Source organism: Equus asinus, chromosome 25, assembly GCF_041296235.1.
Source record: "Equus asinus isolate D_3611 breed Donkey chromosome 25, EquAss-T2T_v2, whole genome shotgun sequence".
NCBI classification, from domain to species: domain Eukaryota; kingdom Metazoa; phylum Chordata; class Mammalia; order Perissodactyla; family Equidae; genus Equus; species Equus asinus.
In genome coordinates this window covers 32,615,839-32,635,583 of record NC_091814.1, presented here as the reverse complement: position 1 = coordinate 32,635,583, position 19,745 = coordinate 32,615,839, and the positions used below count along the sequence as shown (strand labels likewise).

The 19,745-nt window shown below is 44.8% G+C and overlaps 1 protein-coding gene across 28 annotated transcripts in view; it reads right to left on the bottom strand.

Moving 5' to 3' along the window:
• The window catches only part of HHAT (hedgehog acyltransferase), a 317,507-nt gene that overhangs the window by 235,340 nt on the left and 62,422 nt on the right, over positions 1-19,745 (bottom strand). For 23 of the 28 annotated variants that reach the window (XR_011498116.1, XR_011498117.1, XR_011498115.1 and 20 more), the window contains 2 exons: positions 12,673-12,867; positions 8,168-8,383 (listed from right to left, as the gene is read on the bottom strand). Coding sequence is in view for 25 of the 28 variants with exons in the window: in XM_070497291.1 (XP_070353392.1) it covers positions 8,168-8,383; positions 12,673-12,867 (411 nt within the window). In the remaining 3 variants the exon portion in view is untranslated. The remainder of the gene's footprint in view (positions 1-8,167; positions 8,384-12,672; positions 12,868-19,745) is intronic. The other 5 variants (XM_044757933.2, XM_014834833.3, XM_070497288.1 and 2 more) reach the window with 1 other exon arrangement.

Genomic DNA, 19,745 nt, shown 5'->3' with positions numbered 1-19,745 from the left:
ACCAGTAAGAGAAAGGGAGAATGAGAGACAGAGCCTGAGAACAAGGGAAAAACTCTGTGTGAGTGTGTCAACTTACCTTAAATTGTTTCTGAAACAAGGCAGAGTAAACAGAAACAGGGACAGCATACAGGACAAGTCTCTTGCTTAGCAAGCGGCACAGTGTAATAGTTAAGAACACGGACTTTAGAGTCAGACAGAATTGGGATCAGATTCTAGCAGAAACCACACATCTGTGTGATCCAGAGCAAGTTCCTTAACCTCTCTGAGACTTGGTTTCCTCACACGTAAAGTGAGAAAGATTGTTGTGATAATATATATAATAAAGTATATGACGTACCAGGTACAGCCCTGGCATATAAAAAGCACTGGATACCTGGTAGTCAATATCTGATAATTACATGCCTCCTATTGCATCTTCACATTCTTTCCGCGTGACATCCCAGGCTACCAGCTACAGGGCAGAATTAGGAGACGGTTCAGAGCCAAACACCAAAGGTGAGCGAGGGATGTTTGGATGATTCATAGATATAGACAAACTACTCAGAGTATACTCAATACGCGTGGACAAAACAGACCAAAAACATAAAAAGTTCCACCCACAGTAGGCTGGTTCTGTAGTCTTCCCTCATTGCCTGTTGTTCAGGGATGCACAACAGTTTAGAACCCATAGATTCTGAAATGCATGAGCATGCTATAAAATTTGAAGTGAATTCAATTTCAGCCTTACACCACTAGACGAACACAGAAAAACAAGAGGGAGTGGGTAAGTTTTCTGGGTCTTGCACAGACAAGATTTTATTAGGCTGCCTTGCAATGCAGAGGTGAAGCTAATGCATAAATGATGAGGCTGAATCTGCAAACGTGAGCTGGCAGAGGAAATGGACTTGATTTAGCATTTGACAATTAGGGCTCATATATTACATAAACCAGAATGGCCCACTCTTAGGGGGAGAGTGATCCTGAGGAATTTATCTTCCACTTTCCTCTGTCATCAAGGCACAGCGGGTCCCACTGCAGCCAGGAGTAACAGGCACTGCCCTTAAAGGAGAAGGGAGATCTGTATGCCAGGGGATTTATTTTTACTCCATTTTCGACTGTGCATAGTACCACTTTCTCAAACTGTCCTCTTACAGCAAGAAGCCAGGCTAAGAAATTCTGGCTGTTTCAGCGGCATTACAATAATCTGCACAAATGGCTTTCCCCTTTTGCCATCTGCTTGATTAGCTATGGCAAGGAAAGCTCGCTGGTTTAATTTTTTTAATGTTAATAGATCAAACTAACAGGAACTTCCTTTTTCCTTTAGTTTTCTGCCATTCACCTCAGGAAGATAATTTGCCCAGCCACAGCAGCCTCCATTGTCATGAAGCAACAGTAACTGCTTTGAAGGACTCATCAAGTCAGTTTGGACAGAAGTGCTGGCTGGGAAGGGTTATCAGGAAGGAAGACTGGGAATATGAGCATTCACAGACTTGTATGGATCACAGCTGACTGCCATCATAGCTGCACTAGATAACCCAATGCAGACCCCTTTCTGAGCACAAACTGAGCGCAGTTTTCATTTGAATCTTTACCTCAAGCACGCACGCTCTGCAAGACCCTACAGAGTCTTCAGCAGTGGAGCTACAAGCCAAAATCCTCAGTGCAGAGACACCTACCTGCCCGATCATTCGTGTCTGTGTTGTTTAAATGAGAAGAAAAAGGAAATAACCCAAATGTCCACCAGTAGGGGATTAGTGAAACACATGAGTGCACCTCAGTATTACGTAGCCATGAAAATTGTTTTTGATCAATGTCCATAAATAATGAAAGGCTGGAAAGATACACACCAAATTGGCGACAGTGAGTGTAATCTTTGGATGGTTGTTTTTAACAATTGGTTATTTTCTAATCAGGGGAAAAAGTAATGCAACTTTACAATATTGTGAAGACTTTGGTCCTCTCTGCAAGTGAGGCAAGGCCTTCTATTTCTTCACTCCTTCTAAACACATGCCTAGCTTCAGGATCTCCCCGGGAAGCCCAGCAACCTCTATGGCAAGTGTTCTTCTCTCCCTTTCATGTGAGCCCTGTTCTTTATTTCTCCTTACATTCCCACCACACTCATATGTTGATTTTCTTAGCTATGTACTGAGTTCCTCTTTGCTAATTCTCAACCCTTTTCCAGCTCTCTAAAGCAAATTCAGTTTGACCTAATGACGATCAGCAAATGAGGAAATGATTATGAACACAGTGTCCATCAGTCTGTGGAGGCTGGAAGAGTTCACACCAAAGCAATCAAGGAGTCTAAGACATGAAGAGGCACCAAAACCATTCCAGACCAATGAACAGGCCTTTCTTGGTGCCAGACTCTCAGAGGGAAGCAAGTCCCCTGACTGAATGTGTGAAATGGACTCCAAAGCAGCATTGACAGAAGACAATCTTCCCACAAGTGAATGCCTCCAGTTTCTACATAAGCAACTCTGCACGTGGTCTGTAGGCCCCTAAGTAGAAGCCTACCCCAAGCTCAAGTCCCCCGAAGACCAGACCTGCCCCTGAGGCCTCAGAGCATCACTGGGTGTGCAGCCCCATGGGAGGGAGCAGAGAAGCAGCTGGATGGGAGGGGAGCCCCTCCAGGCAATCAGGAAAATACATCTACCCAATCACCTATGAGCTCCAGGCAATCACATTTCAAGGTCAGTTCAGAGGTCCTCCCTTCCTTCCCCAAACAATGTGCAGTCTAAAACAACACAAATATCTGTGATTAAGAAGAAACAGGGGGTGCCATTTTGTGGCTGATTGGCTTCCCAGTAATGACCCACCTACTCTCCTCGGGGCAAAACTTCCCTACCAGGTTGAGTAAGGCATAATTATGCGCCACCCCTGGACCAGAAGGGCTGCACTTTTCTCTGCAATGCTCCCTTTTTGATGCTGGCTGCCTCCTTATTCAGAGTAACAGAAATGTCTATTCCTTAACAGTACAAGTAAACACAGCATAAGGAAACCAATCCAATTTTTCATTCTATTTGCTTTTACTTTAAAAAACGGTTATTCATCTTTCTTTAGAGTTGAGTCATTATTACAGTCCATTTATACCTTCAATTTGGTTGACTCTCTTTTATTTAAAAAATTCAGCATTTGTCCCTTGTCGATCCAGCAGGAAGAAAAGACAAGCTGTACACTGCTCACCTAATGAGCAAGGATGCTCTCTCATCCACATGCAAAGCATTTCATTTGAGATCTTCCAAACCTAGGGGAGTGCCAACCTGAAGACCATTGGAAACCGCCATCAATGGGAATTTTTAGTTAAGGCTCCACTAAAAAATACGCATTAACTCATCTGCAAAGTGCATTTTAAAACATTATATTTTAAAACCTCATTTCATGCAAATTGCATAAAAAGGAATAGCTAAGGCTTTCAAAGATACTCTGATGATTAAAGATGACAGTTCTCAAAGATGAAAGGTTCTTTTCCTTCACACACTAATAATACCTATGTTTGAGAGCACCAAATAAAAGCCTTCCCCGGAGCCAACTGTTCAACTCTGCCATCTCTGCTCCAACCTCCGTGCGCAGGTCAAGGGCATAGTAGCCGGAGTCCTACTCCTTTGTGGTGGGGGAGCTTCGCTCCAGCCTGTGGTCACAGACCACACCCCTCCTGCCAAAGATCATTCCCTAATCAGACCCTCACTGCCCCTCCCCAGGCATCCAGACCAAGGCCGGTGGTAGACAGCGGACTCTGCCAGAACAGCCACTGGGACCTGCAGTTGATGCTGCTGCCACAGGACTGGGACCTGGTCTGGCCAGCTTGAGCCTCCAGACCCGCATGTCCACCAGACCACACCGCATCTTCTCTCTACCTCCCGTGGGGTTCACCAAGTCAGTGCGACAAGGCTCAAGTCTTTATTCCTTCCACCCCAATCTGTATCTTATTAGCCTCTCTTTGCCTCCATATTACTATCTGTAAAGTGGTGGTAACCACAGTTTCTCTCTCCAAGGTTGTTGTGAGGATGAAATGAGTTAGAATACATAAAGCCTAGTTCAGAGTAAGTGCTCAGTCAGTATTATTTGTTACGATTAGTATAATTCTAGGTGCCTTCTAGAACCAGAGCCTAGCTCAAACCCTGAACGGTTGATCTGGGACACTGCCTGCCTGCCCAGCTCTTGCCAGCCCCAGCCACTCAGGGGCTGGGCCCACCCCTGGACCTGCAGCAACTGCTTGGGTCTCTCTTCCAAAGAGATGAAACCAGCACACCAGTCTCTTCTGAGGCCAAGGATGGCCACTGCCCAGAATCCCCTGCTCAGAATCCCCTGCTCCTCTGCCCACCTACCAGACTGGACACCCAGGGTCTCAGCTCTGGCCTAAACTTATATTAGTTCACATCCTCTGGAGCTTTCTTGGTGAAATCTGAAACAGCCTGGCATAAACAGAGAGCAAGGAGAGACCGAAGAAAGAGCCAGACCACTCCAGATTGGTACGTAGCAGTTTTAATAAGCAAGGGAAGCTACATACGAGGCTTGTCTTAGCAGCTACAAGATGAGTAGATCTCTGCACCCACCTGCCAGAATCTTAAAAGTTTATATAGAGGCCTTAACTGGGTTTGGTCACTTATTCAGTCCAGATGGTCTCAACGACACCTTACTCTCTCAAGGCTGCATCCTTGAAACAGCTCTAGTGTGGGAATGCTGGACGTGGGCAACACGTACTCTCCAAGGTCAGGTGGCGGGGGGAGTTCAGAGCCTCCAATTGCCCAGGTCCAGCTCATGGGTCAACTGGTGGTCATATTCTCTCAACAACCTTCTCCAACTTACCCCAGAATTGCCACACGCTTTTTGGCTAACAATAACAACAGTAATAGTAATAGTTAACACTTCATGGTGTTTATGTGTCAAGCCACATTACCTACGTAAAATCATTTAATCTGTTTAACAATCCTCTGAGGAGGGTACTATGATTCACTGGCAAGGAAACTGAGTCACAAATAAGATAAGTAACTCACTAAGTGCTCTCAAGCCAAAGCACAGCAGGAATTCAAACTCTTTTAACGACAGGGTTGGCCTCCAGAATCCTTGCTCATCACCACCATGCAAGTTCCCTATTCGAGCACTGGCGCTTCCCCTCGGGATAGGGGCACAGCCCTCAGGAAGGAAAAGCCCCCTGGTCCTACCACACTCAGGCTCCCCGCCCTCCCACGCTAGCCCTCCCTGCACAATTCAACCTGTTCAGAGGAAGACATGGTGGGCCCAGGCTCCAACCTGAGCAAATAAACACTATGTCCTGCCTTTCCCTAGAACTCCCCGCCCAGTCCCCCTGCCTCGCCCCGGCTCAAGATCTGAGTTCCATAGAAACATGGGAGAAAAATAAACGGGGTCTAGATTTCCAAAACTCCAAATGCCATCAGAGATGGCCGTCAAGTTAAGGCACTGAGGCCTTTTAACAGGTAAACTTTTACCTGTTCATGACTGATGTGTGCAAATTTCCATGCCTTATATTACAGAGAACATCTCTTCTGTCTACACGTCCCTCACCTTGTGTGTGTAAATTTACATGCTAAAAAAATTAGATGAAAGATACATTTTCCCAGGCGCGTGCCTAATACTGTCATCTTATCAATCAGTTTGCCCTCTTAGGTTGGTTTCCACGACGAGGCTCTGCTGCCCCCTGGTGGCACAGCCCCATTCTCCTGCTCTGCGTAGTTTGAGCATTGACTTGAGAATCTAAGAACCAGGAATTTCAATAATACCATTTCATATAACATTTATTCATTCACTCAAGCACTTGTTCAGAGAAAATCTTGCTTACAAGCTCTTCTAGTTAGCTTTCTTCCTCCCTCTCCCATCCTTGCCTTTCTTGGCCTCTCTGAAAGAATCTTTTCACTACTCGATTAGCTTTCTGATTTCACTGCTCCCCATTCAGAGCCATTTTTCTCATGGGGATATGGGCCCCATAGGCACCATCAGCAACTGCAGAAATCTCCTGGCTGTTTTTATCTGCCCTGTAGCTTACGAAACATTTTGCCCTTTCTAGACTGACTTTTCTATGAATCTTCCCATAGCATAGAGAAAGGTTTCAATTTGCCTTTCTGAGTTGCCTGCTTTCAGCGATTGCTATCATTGTGAAAGGGGTGAAAAACAGAAGGCTAAGATGTAGTTGCAACCCAGAGTCTCCATACCTGAGCCCCTATAGGAATAAATCAGCCCTTTTCTTCCCGAGACTGGAGCTTAAGAGAATGAGACCCCTTGGCTGAGAATTCAGGTGAACAATAATCTCAAAGCTTGCCTCTCTGTAACAGACACAGGACCCTGCCCTGGGCCCCTAACGTTCCCGATAGAGCCCACTGGGCACAGTTTAAAAGGAGGAGACGTGAGAAATAAAAAGAATGATGACTTGCATGATAACAAAGTGCAGATGCCATAGCACAAAGCTCCCGAAGGATAAGAGGCAGTTATGAAAATAGCTTGTTTCCTCTTAATGGATTTAGTCTATGTTTCTCTGAGAATTACTATCTGTCTTCAAGAGAGGTGACGGTGGCTGTGTGTGGATGTTTAGTCCAAATGTTATTAGCTGGAATGTTGAAAGAATTGAAAACTCACAATGGTAAGGAGATTGTAAAAGAGACAAAACTTGGAGGGCCTGAACCCACCCTACACTGTGCCTACCCCACCCGATGCCCCCCATTCCACCCCCAACCCCTACTCTTCTGAGGAACTTAGGATAGTGGCTCTCAGCCTCCAGCGTTCATCACCATCACCCAGATGGCCTGTTAAACACTATTCCTGGGCCCCACACCCCAAGTGTCTGATCCAGTAGGTCCTAGGCAGAGCCTGAGAATGTGCATTTCTGACTCTTTCCTTGGTGACGCCCATGCTGCTAGTGCAGGGACCACACTTTGAGAATGACTGAGTTAGATCAGCTGCCAATACTAACTACCTCTGTCTTTCACACAATAATTTTAAACGTAATTGTCAAACATAGATGTTTAAATAACTTCGTGACAAAAGAATGATTCTATGTAACCCAAACTAAGGTATGAGAAACCATATGCCAAATATCTATCTGCCCAGCATATCAATTTCATTTAAATATTTGTGAAGGGAAAAAAATTAAATAATTTAACTGGCAATTTTAAAACATTATTGCTATAATGCAGAAATATACCTTTGAGTACAATGCATGACTTGGTCGAATTTTGAAGACAGAATAAGGGATTTCTAAGAACTCCCCTATTTTTCCAGGCGGTACCTTTCACGTTGCCTCCTGGAAACGGGCTGTAGGCCCTGCACTTTGAGCCACGCTTCCACACCTCTGTGTGTGTGTACACGCGTGTGCACTTGCAGGTGTGTGCTGTGTGTTCTTTGTGTACGTATGTGTGCACACTGTTTGTGCATTCCTGTTATTATTCTCACCTCCATCAGGATTGTTTTGTTTGGAGGAGTATTGAATGACCCTTGAGAAACACCGTTTTAGGTATTATCAATTACTAATACCTTAGGTGAATTAATTTCATAAATATGTTCCATGAGGCTAACTGTGCAACTAGAAGAATAAAACTCTAAATAGGAGGAAAAGTAAGGTGGGAATGATGATGGTAGCTTGACATGAGCTTCAGAAAAGGCTGCTGTCCAGAGAAGGCAGGCAGGGTCCTGGGCAGAAACAGGCACCCAGACCCGAAAACAGACTACTGCCTTCAAACTCTCTCCCACTCCACTCGGTTTTCTCATCTAGGTCGCCCTGAACAATTAGCAGGCTACAGCAGAGTCACTTCATAAGCATTTCGTGAAAAAAAAGAGAACATACAACTTGCCAACCAACAGCTTAGACAGTTTCTCTTTCTACTTTCCAAGTAATACCATGAGAATCCAATTTTTCCTTTCCCTGGGACTGCCCAGCAGTGGATACCCAATCCGAGGTTCCTCACTGTGCCCAGCTACTAATCCTGGTAGCCACGGTCCACCGAGAATCAGGGCGGGGGCTCCTGGAGCTAAGATGCACAAGTTCCAGGTCAACCTATATTTTGAAGTTTATTTCCCCGAAGCATTTGACTTACGTAAAAAAATTATCAAGACAATAATATGCATTTTAAATTTATGCGCACCCTTGAATGAAAAGACTCAGGACTCACATGGGTGACCACGGCAACAAGGACAGAGGCTTAATCTACAGAATACCAGTTTAATCCCCAATGGCCTCTACCTGTCTGATGAACTCCGGGAAGCTGAGGATGGGCCCGTTGTGGAAGACGGGGTAATAGAAGACATAGGCCACCATCCAGGGAAAGGAGTAGGAGGTGTGCTCAGCGGGCAGCTGCCGCCAGCAGAACTCGAGGCTGAAGCTGGTGTAGCACAGGCAGCGAACGGTCAGCGTGAACTGCAGCAAGTAGTACTCGTTTTCTGTCTGGTACCACCCTCTCTGCAAAGTCACAAGGAGAGAACGACCCGTGAGTGGCAAGGAGGGACACCATCCAGTCTCCTGGGAAGGTAGAGCAGCTGTACCATAGAGGGAGCCAAGAACCACTGGACAGGTAAATCTCATTGGTAATCAAAACAAGCAGTTAATGAGCAGAGGGGAAAAGACTGTCTCTGATACCAACCATCAACTTAGCACTAGCCCTGATGCAACATAATGAAGGTTTTCCTGGATACGCATCTGTCAGATACAGCAGTGGATAACAAGAAGATTAGCTACTTTCAGGGGATACTTTGACAGCTCCTTCAACAATTCCCAAGACAAACAGAGGCTTATAAACATCACATGGGATTTCTGTCGTCAACACATTTTTTCCTTTGCTCCTCTGGTATGAATTTGACTCCACCTGTAGTTGGGTACTATTTGCCAAATAAGCTTTAGTGACACATAGTTAAAAGAAACACTCCCTGCCCTCCATGTGGATAAATTCTCATACAAGATATAGGTTTGTAAAAATGTAATTACAATGCTGCATGAAATAAGAAATAAGCATGTACAAAAAGATGTTTGGAACAAAAGACTAGAAGCAAATATGGTAAAATCTTAGCCATAGGGAGGGAGTAAAATTACAGATCATTTTATAATCTTTATATTTTTCTATATTTTCCATAGTTTCTATAATCCATATGTATTGCTTTTTTAACAAGAAAAACAATTTATGGAATATATTCAAGATATAGAATTGGGACAAAGGAAGGAGAAGTTAACTTGATCCATGAGAGTCTTTTAAGGCGTTACACAGAGAAACTAAGCACGGAAGAGTTTCCACTCCTTGTCTAGGACTTCAGAACCATCAAGAAAGATCAAGAGAAATTCATGTGCAAAAACATGAAAACCCAAATCAACTAGTTTCTGCTCATTTACTCCCCTCCAGCAATATTTTTCAAACCTCCAGTCTGCATAATAAATGGAATATTTATTCACCACCAACATCTATAACTGAGGCTAACTGTCCCCAAACAAATGATAAATATAAATGGAGTCTGCTTGGCACATTTGCCAGGTCCCCAAAAACTTACCTGTGAATTCGTTTTTATTTTTATTACAAATCTATGTTTAAGAACAATTATTTCAATGATCACCTAGTTAATCATTCTGGGAAGTTACGTATCTTTTGTTAAGACAGAGCTGCGACCTTATTTACTCTCATCAGACCAGATTTTGATAGATCTGCTTAAAGTATTAGCCACAGTCCATTGGTGAGTGAAGAAGAACTCAGGTAGGCTAACAACAGAAAAAATACTTGAATTTTCAAAATACTACAATTTTTACAAAATCGCTTAACATATATTATCTTGTCAGCCCCTCAGAACAATCCCATGAGGAAGGCAGAGAAGCTATTACTTCCATTTTCCAAATGATGAAATTGAGGCTCAGAGGTGAAATGACTGCCTCTGGTTTCAAGAGTTGGAAACACAACGAAAAGACTTAGAAACAGGTTTCCGCTGGCTCATCTTTCCCGTCATCCTCTTTCCCATCACTGTGCCAATGCAGGGCACACCAGATCCAAGTGCCGTCCCTTGAATCAATGAATGAGTGAATGAATGAATCAACAAATGGACAAAAATGACAGCATCACAGGAGTTCCACTTCCACTATGATTGAATAAAGGATGGCAAAAACTTCCCAAGATTTTCTGCGCAAGGAATGTTTGTGGGATAAAGATAAGAAATAAAACAGGGCTCCAGAGATACAGATCAGTTGGCATCACATACCATTCAGAGATTGCTGGCTCTTACAAACTGGGAGACAGGAGCAGCAGCACCTAAGTGACAAGCATCACAGGGAGCTCTGTGAGACAGGCACACGCCTATCCCTTCCTCTAACCCCTTACAATCCCCACAGACACAGTCACTCTGTCAGCAGCATCTGCCTGGATGGAGCCCTGAGCTCGGGGGCATGGAAACACTGTCCTTACCCTCTAGTCTGCGAGACCAGACGCACGGATTTCTAAATCATGCCAAGTACACAGCCGTGTCACATTATATCAACAGGAAAAATGCTCAGCTAGCACGGAGCCCAGCACCAATGAAGTGGTCAATAACTATTCACTGATTTCATCTGAGAACTCGCAAAAACGGAAGCCAATGAAACTGGGAGTCAGAGAGGGCTTTTATATAGAGATAGGAACGGCTTTAGAGACCGCGGTCTAAGTGGACTTTGAAGGAGACAAGAGAATCGGGTGGTGGGGCTGAGGGGGAGGTTGGTTTGTATAAAAATGTTGAATTGGAAAGGTAAGTAGATTAGCCTGACTCAAACAACAACTCCGATCCGACTCAGGCAGTGTCTGAGAAGCAGCTATGGGAGAAGGGGATGAAGATGGACAGCAGCAGTGGTCCTGCCCTGGGCACATGGCCCCTGATGTTTTCAGAGCTGTGCGTCTCTTGGGCTGGCTGTTTCCAAGTTGACTGACCAGGAGGCTGAAGGGCTCTAACACCAGGAGCCCAGGACCACAGACCCTGAAGCTGGGCCCTGAACTTGCATTCCTCTTGCTGTGCATTTCCCCCTCAGAGGAAAGCTCCCACGTCTGAATGGTTGAGAGCTCCACGCAGACTAACACTCCCCTTTCCTGCAGTGACAGGTCTGGTGGCTTCCCTGTCGCCTGTCTTTGATGACAAGCCTGACTCTCCAACCTAAAAATGTAAAGGGTACATTCAACAGGTCAGGAAGAGAGGAAAGCTACACAGATAGCCCGAGTGGTCCCACCAGACTCAAGCTTGGCTTGCACAAGCAGGGCTAAGTCATCCAAGTTACCCAAGTCAGAACCAGGTGGCTGGGAGCCGTCCAGGGGATGCTGGGAATGGCCCAGGAGACGATCCGAGAACACACAACAGGAACCAGAAAACTCGGTGCAGGAAGGGTTCATGGATGGGTCCATCAGCTCAGCCACGCACATCAAACACCTAAATTCAGGACATCCTAAACTCTCTGTCATCCAGCATCCCCTGGGCCAAATCTGGTGTCTGCTCACAAAATACAAATGCTCTATTATTGTGACTAAGAAAAAAATAAAGCTAAGAAGGTAAACGCCTGTGTAAGAAAAATTCACTAATGCAAACATGTGTCATACAGAAACGGGGTTTGGGCCCAACATCCTCCTCCTTTTAGCACAAACAATTGTAGCTGTGTCTGTCAGGATGCCTTTGGGTTTGCAAAAACGAAGCCTTGGTCAAAAGGGACACAACACATTCTTTTAAGCTTCTAAATTCATAGAGCTTCCGGTGGGGTACATGAATAAAGACTAAATACATCTGTTTCATCAACTAAGAAGTAAAATGCTTGCCTTACTGTGATGAGAAAATAGCTACTTTGAGTTGCTGCCCAGGCATCTTACAGTATGACAACCCTGCTCACACCCAGCGTCTGGACGGTTAGATAAGAACCTGAGCTTAGGATTCCCTCCCCAAGTTCCTGCCTCGCTCTTCCCAGGGCACCTTTTAAAATAACCACTTAGAGTCAAGCCTGCAAAGAGCTAATGGCCTCCATCCCAACCAACTTATAAGGAATAGGTGCCTGCTACACGCTCTCTCTCTCCAGCTTGCTGGTGACTGGGACCGAGGACTGCCCTTCCCCTGGCTTATCATGTGTGCCCACCCCCCCCCCATTTCTGGAATCTGTGAGTAATAAATCTCGTGACTTTACTCTCTTTGTGTGAATGTATTGAAACTGCGCCTTCAATCAAAACGACCCCAGGGTTTTCACTTCCCCAAGGTGGGGGAAGCTCAGATGCTGAGGGAGCTACCTGCTGACACCATGGGGGTGGCTTGTGCCTCCTCATTCAGCAGGTTATAACCTGCATATCCTTGATTCAATAATCAGCTACAGGCCCCCCAACATGATTACCTGTCCCAGGAGCTATCACGATAAGGAAGTGAGAGTTCCCTATAAATGGTAGAGTACTCTACAGACGACTTTTATTAAACGCATAGGGGACTCTTGCCTTCTTTTCCCTTTGTTTTCAACCCTCTGTTCCTATGACATCTGGTACCATCCATGTCTACCCAAACTAGGAAAAAAGGTACAGGGTCAACCCTGGGCAACTTCAGAGGGCTAAGACATAGTAAGACACAAAAGACAAGACGGCAGAAAGCAACACCCAAGTTCACATGCATCAACCCCATATGACCACTAGGAGGAGCCCCACCATGGTTCTTCAATTGACTCTTGTCTGAAAAACCAAGGCATCTACCAGGATGGGGGCACCTTCCCAGTGGTAAGACAGAGACACTTACCTTAACTTCCTCCATGTCTTGCAGCCTCAGTGTGGAGAGCAGGAGGAGAGAACAGAGCCACGATAGGAGCAGTGACCGGAACTGGGCTACACAGAAGGAGATGATGGTGTGGAGAAAAACCATGGCCACACCTGGGGCCCCCAGCACACACCAGCAGGCCCACATTCCATAGGCTGTGAGGATCCAGGGTCTGTGCTGCAGACAGGGAGGGACCCAGTGAGAGAGACACAGAGGGAGGCGGGGGGCAGGGGAGGAAAAGAGAGAAGGGTGAGCTCATGGGCATTGCTACTGAAGGTTCTACATATAAGAGGATAATGCATAGTGACCCATTAACCAAGCTGTTCTCACTGCCCTGGGGTTTAATGCAATACAGACAAACAGGATTCAGAGGAACCTTTCACATTAACCCCAGAGCAAGGATTGACTATCCCCAGGCCCCCAGAACTCCACCAGATCCACTCAGAAGCAAGGAGCCACTTTCCTGCCTTCAGCCAAAGCCACTCAGACCACCAGATCCCAGAACAACAAGATATTTAGACGACTTTTCAACAGACACTATGGAAGCCAGAAGACAGCCGGAAACACTTGCCACCCTGGAACACCACCCATTGCATACGTTATCCTGCAAAAGTGGAAGTGAAAGAAAGTATCGATAAACATTTCTACAGTCTTATTGAGAAAACTGGGCCATCCAAACCACAAAAGGCTTTCTAAAGTCTAAACTAGAGATTTAAGATTAAATATCTAGTTACATTTTTATTTTATTAGCATATTATTTACAGACAAATTTATGTCACAGAAAAAGTATATCTTACCTGCTTTATGTGATATTGAGGCCTTTGCATAATCAAGTGGATTAATACATTTATTCCCATTTTAGGAGAATCAGAGAATATTTTTCTATTTAATTATCAAGATTTATAGTTATCGACATTGAATAACCACAAGATAAATTAACGTGTCTTTGCTTCTGTGATATACTCTTGGTCATATCTGGCTGGTAAATCCTTACTTAAAAACCACAATAATGTTTCAACGTTGTTTGAGAGACATATAATGATTTAATTACTCAAGCTTTGAAGTCCAACTGCCTAAATAAGTCCTGATGTCCCCATTAACTAGCTGTGGGACCCTAGGCAAGTTATGTAATCTCTCTGTGCCTCGGTTTTTTTCGTACATAAAATTGAGATGATGACAGTATCTACTTCGTGAGGCTGTTGTGAGGATTCAGTAGTTAATGTGAGTACAATACTTACAACAGTGTCTGTGCACATAGTTAAGACTCCACAAACACTAACTGTTATTCCTATAGGGAAATATGATGAGTCTTTGGGGGATGCGTGTTAAAAAGACGGTTTCCAGGAAGACACCAAGTTGAAAAGTGGGGACTGCCTGTGAAAACAGAGAGACTTCTTTCCAGGAAAGACAGACGTGGAGTGTAACCTGTAACTGCCACCCTCACATGCTAACGCTTCTGAAATATCGCCGAAGTACAATTCTTTCCCAAACCTATCCTCCAGCCCGAGAGAGAACATTTTAAATGCGAGGCTAGGTCAGCCACTTTTAAGTTCCAAGAAAATCAGAGAAATCTGCAGCTCATTTTTACTATTTTTCCATTCTACTACCCACAGAAAACAGCCACAGAAATTTGCTTCCAACTTTCCCCACGCTCACCTCTGGGCAGAGCCCAGTTAGAAGGAACAAGGTTGCCAAAGACCATCTTAAGAATCAGTTTTAACAAATGTAAAAAAAAAAAGAATGTTCTTTTTCTACACGACCTACAGCACTTACCACTTAGAATTCGTCTCCATGCATGTGTGGTTACATACATGCACACACACGGCTACAATTTATTAAGTGCTATTTGATCCATTTGGAAAAAGCCTGCTTGCTGGGATTCATTTGGGAAATTAACCACAGACTTAAGCTGCTTCGACTTGGAAAAAGCTGAGTGAACCTTCAGGAAATACTTAACAGTGCTGTGCAAACCCCATCTGCTTGAGAGATTGATGAATTGAACCGTGCTCACAAAAGCCACCTTGGAGGCAGATGAGTTTGTCCCATATTCGCATCCCCCACCATCTTCCCCCTGCCACACAGTACAGGCAGACAACACTTAATACCGAACGCTCTTAGACGTCACATCTAAGAAAGCTCACGGTAACCTCACGTCCTCTACTGACCCACGTAGCACCCACTCATTCTCCCCAATGGATAAAGGCAACTCTATACAAACATTCACAGCGGACAGGTGATAAAAACGAAAAGATGAGAATAACGAAAAAAGAATCACCTATTTAAAAAATCATTGTATAAATTTGAACCCCACTAAGATACTGATTTTCATACTTTGTCTATAAAAATGCAATTGAAATTCCATCCCCCAAGTGCCACTAAAATCCTGATATAGCATGATTAGCCTTCCAAGCCTTGCTTTCTGACTGGCATGAGGGCTGGACAGTCCCCATGGCCAATGCAGCCCTTAGGGCACATTTCCTCCAACCACTGTCCCTCCCACACATGTGCCAAGAACTGGAAGAAGCAGTACAGAGAGTAGGCTAGGAATGGAAGAGCGGCATTGCCTAGCAGTGCAAGCAGCATCAGGGATGGGCGGATGGGTGGGTGGATAGATGGGTACGTGGGTAGATAGATATGCTTCCCCGAGTCTTGGGATTTAACCTGGTAGTTATGACTAAGAAATTAGCACCAAAATTTGGGGCTTTTTAGTCCACTAATGTGAAAACCTGCTGTTTTCCAAAGTCTCTTGTTTTACCATTTAAGCCCTTATAAACAAAGGCTTCTTTGCCAATGCAGATGGAATAGAAGGGAATCATTTCACATCTCACCATCTTCTGCCTGTTTTCCACTCACAGGGGTCTCTTACAACTGTGCTTGTGTTGGGAGAAATCTCAAATAGTTCACAACTGATAGGACATAGGCACCAACCTATAAAAGCGGACATAGAACCAGCTGCCCATCACCCCAGGGAAGTCTTCAGGAAGACTAACCAATTGAGCTGGCACTTTTCCAGGCTGAAACTAGCACCCCTGAGAACATCTGCCCTCTTTTCTTTTGCAAATCTATATTCTTCGAATCTTCTTCATAGGGAGTCAGGACCCAGCCACAGGAAGAGCTGGCTGACAATGCCCCTGTTCACACCATCTCTACTTCTCTTCTACTTTGCTTGTTCTGTGCTGTGGGCACCGAGTGATAATAGGATGTGCCTGAGTGGTTTCCCTCATTAGCTTACCTCTGTAGGGAAGAGCAAAAGTGCAAAGCCTTGGTGAGGATTCCTGTTGGCAACAGTACCAGACTTTGCTGTGTATTAATTCTTTTTGTACATCTGCCCAGAAACCACTCAGTGGGGGGATTGTTTGGGAAATAAATAAAAGGAGTCAATCAATAATCCACATGCACAGCATAATTTATTACATACTACATAATCAATTGCGGCTGCTACTTAAAAATATATATATACATCTCCTCAAACAGGGAAAAAACAAAACCATCCCAGAGTTCAAACAATTCATTCTAGCCTGCTTTTCCTGGGAGCAGAGGCCAGTGGGTGCATACAAAGCAAATGTCATCCCTCCTTAGATATGCATTGATGGAGGCGAAAGAGTCTGGTGCCAGGAACACTATTAGTGCCTGAGATTCCTATTAGGTATGTGGTTTCGATAATATGCTGGAAGGGAGCGCCTGTTCACCACAGCCTTCCAGAGGTTAGTTTACTCATCTCAGTCAGTGCCACAGGACCATGCTTTTCAGCCCAGTGGCCAATGAACTCAGCTGGTCAGGCCTGGTGCTAATGATGTGGGTTCTCCCAGCCAGAGGTACAGTGGAAACTCTGCTCTGTGGTTAGCAACAGCACCCACCCCCTGCCCCCACACCAGGCCCCAGCCTTCTCAAAAAGCTCATGCAGGGGTATTTTTAGTTCTGAGGGCAGGGAACACAATGTCTCAGGTGGAGGTGAGGCCACAGGAGTGTTCAAGAAAGGAGGCAACTGTCTGACCCACCCAACACGCAATCCAATCATAACAAACCCCCAGCCAGAGCTCAGAGCTTCTCTCCCAGGGCACTAGCCCCTGACGCATTCTCGCCAAAACCCAAGAAGAGAGGCCTACCCAGAGAAAAGGCATTTAACCTCAGCCAAGGAGCTCGATGGAAAGTTTTAATACTTGTCATGGCAAAAAGAAAAAAGAAAGAGAAAGAAAATCATGCTTTTGAAAATAACCTGCCTTTCTCTGGGAGGAGGTGGGGCTAGCAAAGGAAAAGATGAGATTAGATGGTAGACGGAGATGTGAAGTATCCTTCAGGGTGAAAGGGTTGTAGCAGCAAGAATTGCTAATGCCTGTCCCTGCACAGCATTGTCCATAGCTCACGATGCTTAAGAGAATGGAGAAATAAAAGACAAATGCAGCCCAAATCTTCCACCCCCAATAAGTACCAAAACATCCTCCCGAATTAACGCCATCTGGAACACATAGTCCAGGTGGTGAAAGCACGGAGCGCACAGGGCCAAAGTTGTGGTTCATACTTATATAAGGGCCAAGCAGACTCAGACAAAGAAAGCACTGTGCCCCAGCCACAACCAGAACCCTGCCCACCAGCTGTCGCACAAGTCAAACCTACGGTCACAAAGGGGATGAGAGAGACACACAGAGAGATGACTCAGGGTGAACGCTGCCTCATTCCAAGAAAAACGCAAAGAACACCTCCTACTGACTTTGGATAAGATGTGCCCTGCAGATATAAAGACAGGTTCAACTGTCCACCCATGCCAATAACGAGATGCAGGAAGCTGAAATAAGCCAACAACTCCACTTCCTCCAACCACAGCTCAAAAGTCACCTCCTTGGGGGCCTTCCCTGACACCCCAAGGCAGATGTGGCCCACTCTTTATCCCAAGCACCCAACCCACCACCTCATCAGGTCCAGGATCCAGATGGGTATTTGGTTTCCTCTGTAACATCTCATTCAACTCCCCGGTGAAAGGGGCTCTCTCTCTCCCAATTCTTTCCCCTAAGACCCAGCACAAGCTTGAAATACAGCCAGAGAAAGACATTCAGGAGAGGAAGGTGGGTATGGCTGAACAGACAGCCTCTGCCCTTGGAGGTTTTGGGATCTCAAGACAGTTGCCTCTTTTCTTGAACACTATGGAGGGGACTCTTCCTAGGAGCACACGCAGACCACAGTCGCAACCCACTGCAAATGCCACCAGACTACAGCAGCAGCCACCACTGACTTGGCCTGCATCACACACAAGCATGAACCTGAAAAACATCAGGCCCTCCCCACTACCCCAGGAAGCGAGCGGTACCCTCCCTACCGCACAAATGATGAAAAAGGCTCAAAGATATTAAGTAACTCGCTTAACACCGCACAGCCTGAAAGTGGTAAATCTGGGATCCACCCAAGTGCTCTAAACGACTCTGAACACCATCTCCTAAGATGGAAAGAGCCTTAACTCAAAGTTATAAGCAAATTAAACGGAGGAACATCTATATCCTCACCTAGATAGATTTCTGATGTTAGTAGGAGTATAACGGCATCGAAAACGGAGGAAGTTTGGAAAGAGGGAGGAGCATCAAGAACAGAGAGTTCGTCTACATTACGCGTTCTCAGCAGGGGCTATACCTCCTCCATGGGATGGGGGAGTGGTTATCGGAGACAAGAAAAGCTCACTCTTTATGCATAAAGCACAGATATGCATACAGTACATAAACAGATATTCACTATACCTGTGCTATTAAAATTTCACAGAGAGGAAGTGACGATTGGGGAAAAAAAGAAGCTAAAAAGGCTGGGGGAGGGGGGCGATAATGAAAAAAAGCTAGAGGAACACTGATCTATAGGAAGCAAACAAGTAGCAAGAGCAAGAGTGGGAGGCAAAGGAGACCAGTCGGCTGGGGCCACATTGGTCCTGATGTACACGGCAGTCGGGGGGAGGGAAGGAGATGAAAAACTCAGTGTGCCCATGGCAACCTCACCTTTCCTTCTGCCTGTCACTTCATTCTTCCACGTGTTCAGCTAAAAATATAGCAAATACCAAACCCAGAGAGAGAAATATTGATAAAGCTTGTAAGGTATAAAGAACAGTGAAATAGCACCTGCATAACCACCATCAGCTTAAGAGAGACCAGACTGCAGGGCTTTAAAGGGCCCTGGGTATCCACCCCCAATTCTATTGACTTCCCCAACCAACCAGACGTAACCACTATCCTGAATTTTATTTTAATGGTTATCTCATCTTTCTTTGTAGTTTTGCACATGTGAACATATGCACATTTGTTTGCCCACTTCTGAGCTTTATATACACAGGATCATATCTGATAGATTCCTCTGCAACTTGCCTTATTAGTTCAACATTGTGATCTAAAAGTTCATCCACATTGACAATTATAGCTCTAATTCATAATTCACTCCTTTCCACGGAATAAATTCACTACAGTTCATCCATTTCCCGGTAATCAATGTTTGCTTCTGGCTCTTCTTATTACAAACACCACTGCATGAATGTCCTGGCTCATGCCCCATGGCTGGCGGAAAAGAGCTCCTCCATGGAACATGTGGGCTATGTGCCTCTTTGACTTTACTAGGTAATGTATTGCAAAGAGGCTGTTTCAATACATATTTACAATCTCTCCGTGTGAGTTCAAGTGGCCAATGCTTGATATTGTCAGGAGATTTTGTTCTTTGTCTTTGCCAAATTAGAAAGTATCAAATGATATCTTGTAGTTTCAAGATGCATCTGCTTGAGTACTAATGAAGTTGAACATGTTTTCATAAGTTTATTGATCACTTGTATTTCCTCTTCTGCAAATTCCTTTTCACATCTTGTGCCGTTTTTCTACCGGGTGACTTGTCTTTTTCTTAGGAAATTTCTTTATCTATTCAAAATACTAATCCTTTGTCAGGTTGCAAATAACTTTTCAATTAGTGACTTGCTTTTTCACTTTCTTCATTGTGTCTTTGGATATATCCAAAATGTACATTGATTATTATATAGTATTATATATTGGGAAGTTCTTATTTTTAATATAGTCAAACATCAATTTTTTCCTTTAATATTT